Source organism: Thermobia domestica, chromosome 1 (assembly GCF_964235325.1).
Source record: "Thermobia domestica chromosome 1, izTheDome1.hap1.1, whole genome shotgun sequence".
Classification (NCBI taxonomy): domain Eukaryota; kingdom Metazoa; phylum Arthropoda; class Insecta; order Zygentoma; family Lepismatidae; genus Thermobia; species Thermobia domestica.
This window is the reverse complement of record NC_137454.1, coordinates 307,362,028-307,376,583: the sequence shown is the minus strand read 5'-3', so window position 1 is coordinate 307,376,583 and position 14,556 is coordinate 307,362,028. Positions and strand designations below refer to the sequence as shown.

The 14,556-nt window shown below is 31.6% G+C and overlaps 1 protein-coding gene across 1 annotated transcript in view; it reads right to left on the bottom strand.

Moving 5' to 3' along the window:
* Positions 1–14,556, bottom strand: part of LOC145661922 (uncharacterized) — a 58,825-nt gene that overhangs the window by 10,172 nt on the left and 34,097 nt on the right. Inside the window, exons 8-9 of the mRNA XM_081727272.1 lie at positions 9,171–9,324; positions 6,353–6,472 (exon numbers count right to left, since the gene is read on the bottom strand). Coding sequence (XP_081583398.1) covers positions 6,353–6,472; positions 9,171–9,324 — 274 coding nt within the window. The remainder of the gene's footprint in view (positions 1–6,352; positions 6,473–9,170; positions 9,325–14,556) is intronic.

Sequence of the window (14,556 nt, the reverse complement as noted above, 5' to 3'; positions counted from 1 at the left end):
TGTGAATTTCACTTGTAAGCCATCATTAGTAAAACCAAAATGTCGAATAAAAACTACGTCTGTGTAAGTTGTAATAATAATAATAATAATAATAAAGAAGAAGAAAATATATATTTTATTATTGCAAAACCTCTCGTAACTCCACGCATCAAGTTCGAAATTGTTCAAGAAGTTCTGCTGCAACCACGAAACAGTTTATTACGTGATTCAGTGTCGTGAAGATCGGCCTAGTGTTCTCTGGAACCATGAAAATTGTTTTCACTGGTAACATAATATTGTAGTGCACTAGTTACAGTGTTGGTGTGAATAACAATGGAGAAGTCCTATTACAGTAAGGGCCGTATTAAATGTGTTGATTATTCTAAAAGGCATAAGATAATTGTGTACAGAAAGAATTCTCGCCAAAAATTTTATTTTGCGGTAAAATATATGTATTCCCATTGTTATTCACACAAACACGTAACTAGTGCACTACAATGTCATGCTACAAATGAAAATTTTCATGGTTCCAGAGAACACTAGGACGATGTTCACGACACCGAATCACATAAACTATCAATAACGCTTGAGATAAAACATTTTAATGAAATACATGTAATTTTTCGAAAACTGTGGGAATGTGAGGAAAATTGTGCTTCATGTGATGTTTACAATCATTAATGAATACCAAATATCAAATAAAATCCACGTGGTGTCATTTGGAAACAAAAGTTCTACCAAGTTGGCAACACTGCCAACCGAATTGCAACGCACGTGATATAAAAGACAAAATTATGCAAAAACGGAAAGTTAAGAGAAATTTAAACACGAATGACATAGGATTTCAAAATAATCTCCCAGTCTATATTAATCATAGTTTAACAGCATATCGAAAGCGCTTATTTGGACAAGCCAGGAAACTACAGAAAGAAAAAAATGATGCATTTTTATGGGTAGATTACTCGGGAAATATTAAACTTAGAAAATTTGCAGAAAATTTTTGTAATTAAAACAAATGAGGATATATCAACTCTGATGTAAAATGGATAGTTCTCATATTTTATCTATTTATTATCAAAATGTTAGGGGCCTAAATACGAAATGTGATGAATTTAGGGTTAATCTTATAGCTAGTTTACATGAATATGATGTAATTATATTAACAGAAACATGGTTGAAGGATGGTGTATTTGACTCTGAACTATTTACTGCGCAATATAATGTGTATCGATGTAATAGACCTGGTATGAAAAGAGGAGGGGGAGTTATCATTGCAATAAATGCAAATATAATGTCAAAAGAGGAAAGACTTGTTGAAACAAATGACTTTGATTATTTCTTGATAAAGTTAATAATTAATGGGAAAGTATATTGGTTTATTTGTGTATATTTTACTCCTTCGTCTAGTGTTAATACCTATAACAATTTTTTCAGAATATTCGAAGATTTCGGTAATTTGTACCATGGCAATTTATTTATTGTAGGCGACTTCAATTTGCCGTTAATAACTAATTCAAATTATGACTTAATGAAAGGGGGTCCAAGCTATAGAGCACTGCAACACTATAAATTTAAACAATTTAAAATCTATAAATAATATTCAAAATTGTAACAATCGGACTCTTGACTTAATAATAACTAATTTACCATGTGTACAAGTGTCCAATGAAGAAAATTGTCTTGTTAATCCTGATGTTCATCACCCTGTTCTTCACATTAAAGTTATGAATACAATTGTTAAAAAAAATGTTAATAAAACTACAACTAGAATTTTAAATTTTAAGAAAGCTAATTTTTATGAAATTTATAAATTATTAAAAGATATTAATTGGTCAATGATAGAAAATATAGATGATGTAAACGAAGCAGTAGATTTTTTCAATACAACCATATATAATATTTTCGAAAAAGAAGTTCCAAAAAAGAATTGTAGTTCCTCAAATTTCTATCCATGCTGGTTTTCTAATGATATAATTAAGATGATAAAATTAAAGGAGTACCACAGAAAACACAAAAAGAATTCGGTCTATAACGCAAGCAAATTTAAAGAAATTAGGAAAAATTTGAAAGATATGATCTCTAAAGCATATAAAAAATTTGTAGAGAATTCAGAGATGTATATTAAAGGTGATGTTAGCACATTTTGGAACTTTATTAAATGCAATAAAAATAAAAAATCATGCCCGCAACTTATGACTGTGAATGGAAAGGAATTAGCAGATAATAAGATAATAGCTAACGAATTTGCCAATTATTTTAAGTCTGTGTTTTCAAATGTTAAGCCTAGCTATAACTGTGATGACAATAGTAATTATATGCAAGCAAATAAGGTACTTACTTTAGAATTAATTACAGTAGATGAATACCAAGCAGCAATAAAGAAATTGAAACCAAGGAAATCCTGCGGTATTGATGGTATTCCTCCTTATATACTTAAAGCATGTGCGGATATTCTTGGATATCCCTTATGTTACATATACAATTTGATTATTAAGAAAGAGTCATTTCCGAATATATGGAAGACATCAAGAGTTACACCCATATTTAAAAAAGGAAATGATACGATGATTGAAAATTATAGACCTATTTCCATTATTTGTGCCCCAGCTAAAATATTGGAACATATAATATATGCAAGAATATTTAATCATGTGCAAAGTTATATAAGTGTAAATCAGCATGGTTTTATACCAGGTAGGTCGACAATTACCAACCTTATAAATTTTACTCAAGATATATATGAGGCTTTAGATCTCAAAAAATGTATAGATAGTATATATTTTGATTTCACCAAAGCATTTGATAAAATAAATCATGATGTTTTATTAAACAAATTATCTAGCTTTGGACTTAACCGGTCTTTCCTACGTTTAATTGCCTCATATCTCTCAGAAAGGAAACAATATGTTGCATATAGACAAGCTTCATCATTCTATTATAATAAGAATTCAGGTGTACCGCAAGGGTCAAATTTAGGACCACTATTATTTATTATATATGTAAATGATCTTCCAGCAAAAATAAAATATTCTACATGTACAATGTATGCTGATGATATAAAATTATATAAAATAGCTTCAAAAGAAAGTGATATGAAAAATTTACAAGAAGATATAAATGCCATATTTGAATGGAGTAAAGATAATTATTTAGAACTAAATGTAAAGAAATGTCATTATGTAAGGTTTGGAACTTATAAAAACATACAGAACTACAAGTATTTTTTGAATAATGTTGAACTCGAAAAGAAACATCAAGTTAAAGACCTTGGTATTGTTTTTGATAGTAAGATGTCGTTTAATGATCATATTCAAATTATTATGGCAGAAGCATATAAAAAACTAGGTTTCGTTATTAGAAACACAAGAAACTTTACAAATTTAGAGGCTATTAAACTGTTGTATTATAATCTTGTTAGAACTAAACTGGAGTATGGGTCTATAATTTGGTCACTGAATTATACTTCTTATCAGAGACAAATAGAAAATATTCAGAAAAAATTTTTACGTTTCCTTTTTTATAAGAAATATAATTTTTCATCATATAGAATGGGAATTTCTTATAATGAAATATTACAGGAATTTCAGTTTATCCCGTTACATAAAAGGCGCAGATTACATGAACAAATGTTTCTTTATAAACTTATGAATGGAAACATTGAAAGTAGGGACATTTTAAAACAGATTTACTTTAATGCAGGTCAATGTAACTTAAGAACACGGAACTTTTTCGTAAATAAAATACCTAAGACGAACCGTTATAAAAATTCACCACTGTTCAGAATATTAAGCAACTACAATGACATGGTAAGAAATCATGATTTGGATTTCACTTTCAATGTTAACAAGTAAAATATTATTATGCAAAACGCATTAAAAATATAAATTAATTCTAATACATAGCTGCAAATTTTGAATGTATATGAAAGGTAAATATGTAAACAGTGTAGAACGTATGTTTATATGTGTGAAGGTGAAGTATTTATATATAAACTATTTATCAAACAATATATAAATGTGTGTATGTAAAATATTATGCAAAACGCATTAAAAATATAAATTAATTCTAATACATAGCTGCAAATTTTGAATGTATATGAAAGGTAAATATGTAAACAGTGTAGAACGTATGTTTATATGTGTGAAGGTGAAGTATTTATATATAAACTATTTATCAAACAATATATAAATGTGTGTATGTAAATTGTATTTATATATTTATGATTATTATTTTTTATATTCTTTTGTAAAATTCTTTGTGTATATTATGTGTATTTTTTCTTTTTGCTTAACTATAAGCTAAATTGTAAATCAATTGTAGTAAAAGCTCCTATAATTGGGGATGATCGTCCCTGTTGGAGTTAGATTGTTAAATAAATAAATAAATAAAAATCATCATATTGATACAAATCAACTTTCTGAACTTCATAGCTCTTACACTATGAATAACTTTAACACATAGCTCTGATCTAACGCGAAATTTATATTTTATTTTCCATTGTCGCGAGGCGATTTTGGGTCCCGAGTTGGAAACCCTGTAACTCGAAAACTACGTGGAATTCGACTCATATTTATTGCAACTTTTCTATTGGATTTGATGTCAGGATTCATCTCTCAAAATTTTCATACTCCCTTTCAATTCGCCTTGTGTATAGGATCTAAATGCCCATAGGAAATATTTACATTTCAAGTATAAAAATCGAAATTTCAATAATTAATTGCGAATGTTAGGGGCTGCAGCCGCATGAACGGTTAACGGATATTAAATACTTAGGTACTTCTCCAATACATGTAAAAAATTCAGATTTTTAAAAGGTGGGGTTTTTGAGAAAATGGCGTCCAAACATAGCGTCTTAAAGAAATTTCCAGCTTTTCATCATGCTATAGCGTGGGATGTAATATTTAGAAACGTAAGTCCTTTACATTTTCAAGAGACCTTATAGAGTAGATTTCGATGCTAGAAGCAGATGGTTGATATTGCTCGTGAGGACAGAAAAAAAAATGTTTGAAGTTAGCAAAAAATTCACCAAAGTTGGCAACATTGCGAGTGAATTGCGCGATTCCTATTGGACCAATAGACGAATTTTGGCCCTCCACCGAAACATATAACGTTATACTCTTCTTGCTATTGCGAATATGTTTCTAAGTACACTCGTTTCCCTACAACAAAACTTTTAATGTGACATGTTTTTCAGTTTTTCGAGCAATCCGAGAGGAGGGAAGCCATTTTGGAAGGCTGTATATCGAAGGAAAAATTTTTTTCAGCAAAAAGAAAAAAAATGGGCCTAATAATTTTGTATGTAGTTTCTTATTTTAAAAAATAAACTAAATCTGAGACAGTGTGGACCACCCTGGACGATTTGAAATGGAATCACGCACATATATAGTAGGAAGGTTAGAAGATGGCGAACTTTGTCTGGTCAGCATCGTTCTCCCTCCTCAGTGACATATACTTCGAAACAAAAACTCATTAGACATTAACGTATGCACTTTAACGCACTCATTTATAAAAGAAGCAAATACTATTATCTCTTGAGTGCTTCGTGGTGTTATATTATGGTGTTGTGATATTTCACAAACTTCACTGTTCGCTTAATTCAACACCTAGTCAAAAGTCACAAAACATCCATCTAGTTCAATGTTAATGGATATGGAAAAATTGTTTCAAAGAGGAATACAGTAGCTACCATACATTCATTGTTAAATGTTACATGCACAGTTCACAAATTCTCAAAAGAGAATAGTGTTGTTAATTTCTCTTTATTTTGATTTTAAGTGCTGAAATTAGCTTTTTCCCGTATACAAAAGAAACAACATGAATATGTAGTGGTTCACGAGGTAATCTAGGAAAAAGTCCTGCTAAAGAATACGAACAGTAAGATTTCTAAAAGCAAAATGTAACTCCCAGCCGAATTATACACGTAACAATATTTGCTCTTTTATACAAAACGCATAAGATTTTTTTTTTTTTTTTTTTAAATGTCTATTTCTAGCAGTAGGCGGTGGAGGAAGAGAACAGTACCAACCAATAGAGTACGACCGCTATCCATTCAGCTTCTTACTGTATACAATATGAAACAGGTAGACTTACCTATGAAGTTCCTAAATATGAAAATGACAGGGAAAAGGCCTCAAGGACGATCACGAAACAAATGACAGAATGAAGTACAAAGGGATAGTGAAAACTTAAGATAAAGCATGTTGGACTGAAAGAAATTGGAAAGGCCTTGTATAAATCGAGACAGACAGGGTGTAGGAATAGGAAATGTATGATAATGACTATTATTATTCAAAACAATCTGTATTATCAGCTACCCAAATACTTACTATTTCTCCTGAAAAGTCCTGTTTGAAATTATATATTATATTCTTACCTGTAACGTTATCTGATGTGAAAAACTGTCCATGTCCGCGTCCTCCTTAAGTTCGGAACTTTTTGTATGGCTGCTCTTTTCCTCTTCGTCATCTCTGTCAATATCTATATCTGGAACAACCTAGTTGAATAAGAAGAAAGTCTAAATCTTGCACGTCACATATTGAAGAAAAATTTAATATATAAATTGATCAATATTAATTTAATATATATAATTTAGTAATATCCATCACTAGACAATAAATTTCTAGTGCATGCAGAAACATATTAACTTAGTGCACAAGTACGGTATTTGCTACTCGCAATATGTATTTCTACAGACAACTGACAGGAAAATAATGAGAACAAATCCTATTATATTGGAGTAATACAGCATAAAAAATCATTACACGCTAATTACTTATTCCATGCATAGCGGAACAAACAAGTAATTTAAAACTATACTGTACATTACTTCATAATTTCCAGCTAATAAGCACTGATAAACTTAACTCTGTTACTATAGAAAATACATATTGTTGAAGCAAATAATATATTTGGCTATACAAATGGTATTGTTAGAACAAAAAATAAACGAAGTTTATAATATATAAAACAAGAGATAATTTAATAATAATAATAATAATAATAATAATAATAATAATAATAATAATAATAATAATAATAATAATAATAATAATAATAATAATAATAATAATAAATCCTCCATTTGCAAGGAATCAAAACTGCTTAGTCTTGATTTTTGCATTTTGGATTTTTCACTTGTCACACCAAGCAAATGACAGGACAATTTCTTAAATTAAGTTTTGCTATTATTTTGCTTCTTGTAACCCAGTGTGATGAAAGATCACTTAATGTCAGCAAAACCTACGAAACCCACACTTTCATTTTGTTGTGTTACTCAGTTAATGAACAAATTTTGTATATTAGTTTTTTTTCTTTCTTTTTTAAATGTCAGTGCTGTGGCTATTATATTAACCAGAAACATGGAACCTTAAATTCTGACCTTCAGTGCACTTATAATTTGGTGAACTGTACATTATATAATATATATAGTGCTATTTGATAAATTAGGATGAAATGTTATGCATGTATTTTAAATAATACAGTTAAACAACTAGAGGCTTTCGGAATGAAAACTATTAGCTGGTTCGAGCAGAAAATTTGTGAAAATGTAAGGAATAGTAGCAGAGAAAATATTGTATACGTTAAGTCTGAATATAGTGTCAAGAATTCATCCATTCAAGTTGAAAACATTTTTCCAACATCTCTTGGAGGCAACTACGTAATATGGCGCTTTAAGCAGCTTTAGTTTTCAAATCACACAAAGAAGTCGACAATGTTTCGATGAAACTAACTGCAGCTTTTTACAAATATTTATTACGCTTATAGATAAGTTTTTTATGGTATTAATATTATATAGAGGTATATAAAAAAAATAAAGTAGTCAGAAGAAACGGCTTACGACATTATTTAGGAAAAGACTGTATTTTGGAAGACGTAACAGAAGGTATGGCGAATAGATCGATAAATAAAGGGAGAGAGAGGGGGGGAGGGGGTAAGATGCGTTACTTTCCATGAGACACGAAATTTAGTAGAATAAACCTACATTACTGAAGACCTGTTATGTCAACAAATCATCATACCTAATAAATTACTTGCTGCATACCAAGAAGCCTAAAGCCATTTCAACGAAATATTTAGTTTCACGTCTTACTATGTTTTGTACATCAAAACAGACAGATTAAAAGTCAAGTCATGATAAAATAATTGGTAATGTATTGACAAAATAACATGCAATCTGAATATCCAGAGAACCCTTGTATAAGATACTTACCACTACTGTATGGGACCCGACCATGATCGTACGCCTAGTCTATATGAGACCTCTGAGTCAGGTGTCCTATATATTGCTAACTAAGTGTAATACAAATCTCAGAATTGTGTGGAAATCGGGTTTATATTTAGGCATTTTCTTCTCGGAGCCATTGCTCCACAAATTGTAGTAGGCTAAGTATATTTTGCATGGATGACTAACAAATCAATTCAATACATTCCTTTGTAAATGAAGCTGTGATTTTTCACCAACTGTCTCGGTTCTTCCTCCTCGAAGAATAATTCCTCAATATTCTTTCAACAGTGAAAACACATACGTAATGACAGGAAGAAGAAAGTCATAATAACATGGAAAACTTACAAGCTTCTCTGTAGAACTTACATTTATTGTCTATAGCAAACGCAGCCCTCCGTGTTGATCCAGTGGTTAGCGCGGCGCACCTGATAGGAGAGCATTATAAAATCTGAATGCATTACAGTGGTTCAGATTCCACCTTAAACTGAAGGTCCTAGTCTAATATAGCCTCAGTGCTGAAAAGGAAAGCTAAACTACGACAAACTAATAGTTCTATAGCAAGTGTCTCCAAGGGTAGGAAAGGATAATTAGTAATATGAAATGGAAAATTTACCTGTTTTATATATACACTTCTAAAGTCCAACACTAAACAAAACAAAGCGGTCGTAAAACACTAAACGGAACGAAATCAGTGACCGTCTCGTTTTGTTTCTTTCTTTTAATCTAACATTAAAGCGTAACTACAAGTTGAAAACTTTTTTTTCTTTCTTCAAAAATTAGGAAATATGAAGGCACCTACTAATTAGAAGATGTAATAAATTTCATCGTTCAAGATCCGACTGCGAAAGTGAGAGAGACTCACCGAATATAATCATAAACATAATTGCATTTTGGAACAGAGATATGGGAAAAGTCACTTAAATAGCACAAAAAGTTTGTAGGAAGTGTATATTTCTGGAAATATTACCTGTAGAGGCTCAGATGACGTTGGTGGTGTTCTAATATTTGCAATAATAACACTCAGTGATTCCAACACTTCGGATGCAGTCATTCTTTGTTCCGGCTCTAACACAAGAAGTTTCCGAATCAGGGCTATAGTGCTCTCCGATACACGACCATCACTGAAAAGAAGAAAAAAATGCAGAATAGTATTGCAAAAATAACCAGTTAAGTTTTCTTTTTAAATATATTTTTTTAAAACAAAATGATGTGAAATTCCTATTCTTTGCCGGAATAGTTTTCAGTTCCCAGTTTTGTAGAATATAACAGGAACCCCTTCCCCATTTATTTGTTTATTTAAATTTCTCAGTTATTTTATTGGGTATCAATATATATAATGTCTGTAACTACTTAAAGAACGTAAGGAACACTAACTTCACTTAAATTACTCAAGTCCATGTTCTTGATAGTCTGAATTTCAGTTTCTGAATATTTTGGAATACTTAATGGTTTCCATTACAGACAAGGCTTATATTTCATCTTATATTTTACATCTTTATAGATGCGTATAATATTTTGTGGAATAAAAGCAGTCATAGAGAATTTGTTAAATGAAAGATTTTACATCGTAATTTTCTTGAAAGTAATCACTTATTAACATAACGTAGCTAGTTAATATTATCAAAGCTTTTCCTATTGTAGGCACATCTATATATATATATATATATATATATATATATATATATATATATATATATATATATATATATATATATATATACACTCACAAACAATTGTATTTTTTAAATCTTGCCTTTAACTGTATTTTACACTCAAACAATGACAATCTTTGAGTTTTAAGTGGAAGTTTTCGTATTTTATTTACTTGGGCCTCTACTGTTTGTCCTGTATATGGATGATCTCTACACGCACTTATCAGCTCAACCTAGTGGCCTTCTGCTTTTTGCTGACGATTGTAAGTTATACAGAGAAATATCGTGTCTCCATGACACAATTGCTCTACAGGAAGACATAAATTACCTTACAGGCTGGTGTGAAATGTGGCACTTGAAACTCAACAGTAAGAAATGTGACAGTATTACTATTACTTTGAAAAAGTCTCCTGTTCCCTCCACATACCATATCAACGATTCCCCTATCACACATTCTGCTAGTCATAACGATCTTGGTGTCATCTTTGATTCAAAACTCACCTTCTCTGACCACATCTCCTCAATACTAAAGAATTCAATGCGCATGTTGGGACTTCTTTATCGATTCACCGAACTACGCACTGTTTCTTCATTAGCAACTTTTTATAAGACTTTAATAGCGCCCAAGATCGAATACTGCTCTCCCATATGGGCCATGGCAGCACCTACACATCTCTCCAGACTTAATTCTGTTCTCAATTTCTTCATTGCTATAGTCCGATTTCGTGTTCCTGCACTTCGAATATTATCTAAGAAGGAGCTCTTGCGACATCTTAATATTCAGACTCCTGAAGTACGCAGAATTATCTCTGATCTGAAATATCTACATAAAATAGTTAATGGAACCTTAAGATCGGAAATATTACTTCAGGAACTATCCTTATGTGTCCCTTCCCGCATCACTCGGAATACCCACCTATTCCATCTTGCCCGTCCTAGGTTGGCTGTTATACAGAGGTCTCTTTTTTATAGAATACCAAACAGTTATAATCAAGTAACAACTGATGTGGACATTTTCTCGAGCTACCCAGTGTTTGAAAGAGCAATTAAACGAGCTTTGACGGAATAGTTTTACTTTTACACTCTTTTTTTTCTATGTTGTTGTTATTGTTGTCTTGTTTTTTTTCTTTCTTTTGTTAGCATGTCCCTGTGTAAAATTGCAAAGTTATGCTGTATCTGGGAAATTGTTCAATAAATAAATAAATAAATAAATAAAATACAGCTGCTTGTACAGCTGAAGACATAAAATAAGGATAACTGCAACATTTAAGAAATATAATTACTCGTAAGTATGTAGATGTAGAAGTACATAGGTGCACTTATAATAGAAAAAGTTTTGGTGATATAAACTACTTAGTTGCATTAATAAGTAATTATTTTTAACAAACTCATGATTTAGTGATTACAGAATATTATATATATATATATACTTTAAATGTGGTTTATTAACTTGCGTTTATTAAAAAATTTGTAATTTGTAGAAGTTGATTCATCTGGTTGAATCAAAAATAAATACGAAACAATATTGAACTACCTTGATCAAAAAGAAACATGAAAATATGCTGAAATACACTGATTAATCTACTTTAAAAGAAGAAACACAGAACAAATATAACATTAATTTGGAAGTTATATCGAGTTATAGGCACCTCCGTTCTATATGCATGCATCTTTGATCTTAGAAATATATTAGGTTTAAGAATACGGACATTATTTCTTCCTTATAAGCACATCTAAGAGTACATATATTATCTGTAGCCATCATATTTGTTCCAAAATAAACATCGGACAACTTGACAACAATATCTTTCGGGTCTTTAACGATTTTGAGCAACAACGTAAAATCTGTGAATAATGTTGCTACCACTCCCAAAGTTACCGGTATTAGCCATGACTTCCAAGAATTTATATTTATCCAAAGTGGATTCAAAACATTCTTCATGAACATAGTCAAAGTGGTTGTCAGCCTCCTAGGATGTCTCTACTTCCGTCTTATTGTGGATTATAGTTGAAAAATCTCGTCCAGTTCTTTACCAGGAGGTAATGTGCCTAAGATCGATGACACATTTCCGCGCTGGATGGCGATGCTGATACGTTGGAAAAGGAATGCAGTAGCTCGGGGGTCACCAGTTTTGATTGCTATTCAATGACCAACTTCATTAATGAAATTAGATCCTTCGTGACCCCAAGACCCACTGGTTTCTATTGCTACTGTTACAAACCAATATTTGTCCAATAGGTTTGAGTATTTTAGTCTTTTGTCTGATTCTCTGTGAGCGGCGACGAGACCTACCTGAATTGAAGAATGGGGTAAGTTGGAAGGAGCAAACGTATCGGAACACGTGAAATCCCAGACTAGTGCTTTTCCATTTTTACACCGTACCAAGGTCATGCCATCAGGCGTTTTACCATCAGAGCGGCAACAACCATTTGGTTCTTTTATTGAAGGAACTCCCGCTGATACGAGGGCTCTACAAATGATGTCGAGAGTGTCTTCCCGCAACATGAAAGACCATGTAATCCTTTATTATCAACATATGCGTTGCAAGCAGGACAGTAGTGAGGCTCACAAATATTAGCACCTAAGCGCAGAGCTCTAGCAATACGAAAGCTCTCATTAGAAAGGTGTAGGCCGAGTGTGTGAGAAGGTAGGGCTTGAAGCCATGCTCCGTTTTTGGAGGAGGAGACAGCTAACAGCCTGGCTTTGTCATCTGGGTTATTAGTTGATGATAGGAGTAAAGATAAACGAAGCTTGACTATAGGTTCATCCCAAACAGACTGAACATGTCTTTTGTCGTTAGGTGGGGGATCCATTTCAACCAGACTAGTCCATTTATCGATGCATTCTTGTACATCTCGAATTGAGTCCTCCTGTTGAAGAAGAGATCCAATTAGTTCTCGTGAGTCATAGAATGATGCGAGGAAAGAAGGTATGGCGATATCCATGGCTCGACGAATCCCAAGGTTATATATATATATATATATATATATATATATATATATATATATATATATACCTAGGTATAGCTTCATCACTAGACAAGCAATTTTTAGCACAAACAAATCATTATTTTTTTCTTTTCCTTAGTTTTCTTTTCTTTTTTTTTAAGTTTAACCTTTAGGCTAAAAGAGACGGAAATCATTAAAACAGAGCACACTTCAGAAAGAAATGAATCTATATAGTAATAATAATAATAATAATAATAATAATAATAATAATAATAATAATAATAATAATAATAATAATAATAATAATAATAATAATAATAAAACATCCTTTTCTATACGGTGTGCTATTACCTTCGTTCTTTAAAGATTTCATAGCTGGCAGTTGGGATTCAATAACGCCTGCTCCCTTGTGTACTTTTCAATCTAATTTTCTCTCATTCATTATTTTGCTACATCATCTAATTTCTTTTCGTTTTTTTTCTTTCTTCCTTGTTCCCAACTACCAGAAATGTATATTTTTCGCGTCACGAATTATCATACATACAATAATGTTTCAGTTATCATACATACAACTCTATTAGAACAGGGAATTTGTTCTCGACCACCTTCCTAAATGATCAAACAGCCATCTTGTTGTCGAATATGCGGAATTCTTAGCTAATTCTTCCTTTCAAACACATTATTTTGTATTGTGCAGCTTTATCCACAGAAGTAGCATTAAATCCTTTGTGATCTTCTATAATGTTCTTAGCATAGATTCGAAGTTGCTTATAAGGAATATTTTTCTATCATGCTATTGCAGGACTATTGTTAAGCGTAGATTTTAATTGCATTCTTTCGATTACTTTCTTCACAAATCTTCCAGTCCCTTACACTAGCGATCAGGCGTATTTCGCGTTTTACACTTGAAATCGAGTGTCTAACCTATAATATTAATAAAGAAAACAAATTCATTATCTTAGAACTGACAATAACAATCAAAAAAAGAAAAAGTGGATGGTGCCCTAATAAATAACGCTATTTCTTATTATCAAAAGAAGCCTCCTACACAAAAATTAGAAAATTAATCTACTTTGAGCGTTATATATATATATATATATATATATATATATATATATATATAAAACATTTTTAACATAGAAACGACAGTTTAAGGAAGACATTCTAAACGAATCGAGCAGTCGTAGAGGCCTTCATTGTTATATGCTACTTGCAGAGCCATTTTATTGAAAAAAGGTAATGGCTAACTCGGTGGCCCTGTTTTCTTATTATTTTTACTTAATAAATACACCAAACAAAATAGCAGTGCTCTACATAGACCGCTTAAGATATTACATAGCTCTAATATATATATATACAAAAATAGATATGTGTGTGTGTATATTTGTGTTCCACCATAATTCTGGAACGCCTGAAGCAATTTTAACTAAACTTGGTACACACATTACTTGCAGTCTGAAAAAGAGTAGTGTCTTCCACCACACTTAGAGGAAGTAAGACGACGACATACAAAAATGATCGAAAACACCCGATATTAGTGTCGAATCCATAGTTTTTGAAAGCTGAGACGAACAGTGACGATTTCGATGCCGTTTAAATCCAAATTCAGCTCGCATTAGTACTCCTGAGGGAGGAGGGTATGGTGACATAAAAATAATTGAATATGACCGATATTATTGTCGAATCATAGTTTTCGGGATCAAAAAGTTGATTGGTGACGTTTAGGTGGCCCTTAAGTCCAAGGTCAGCTCC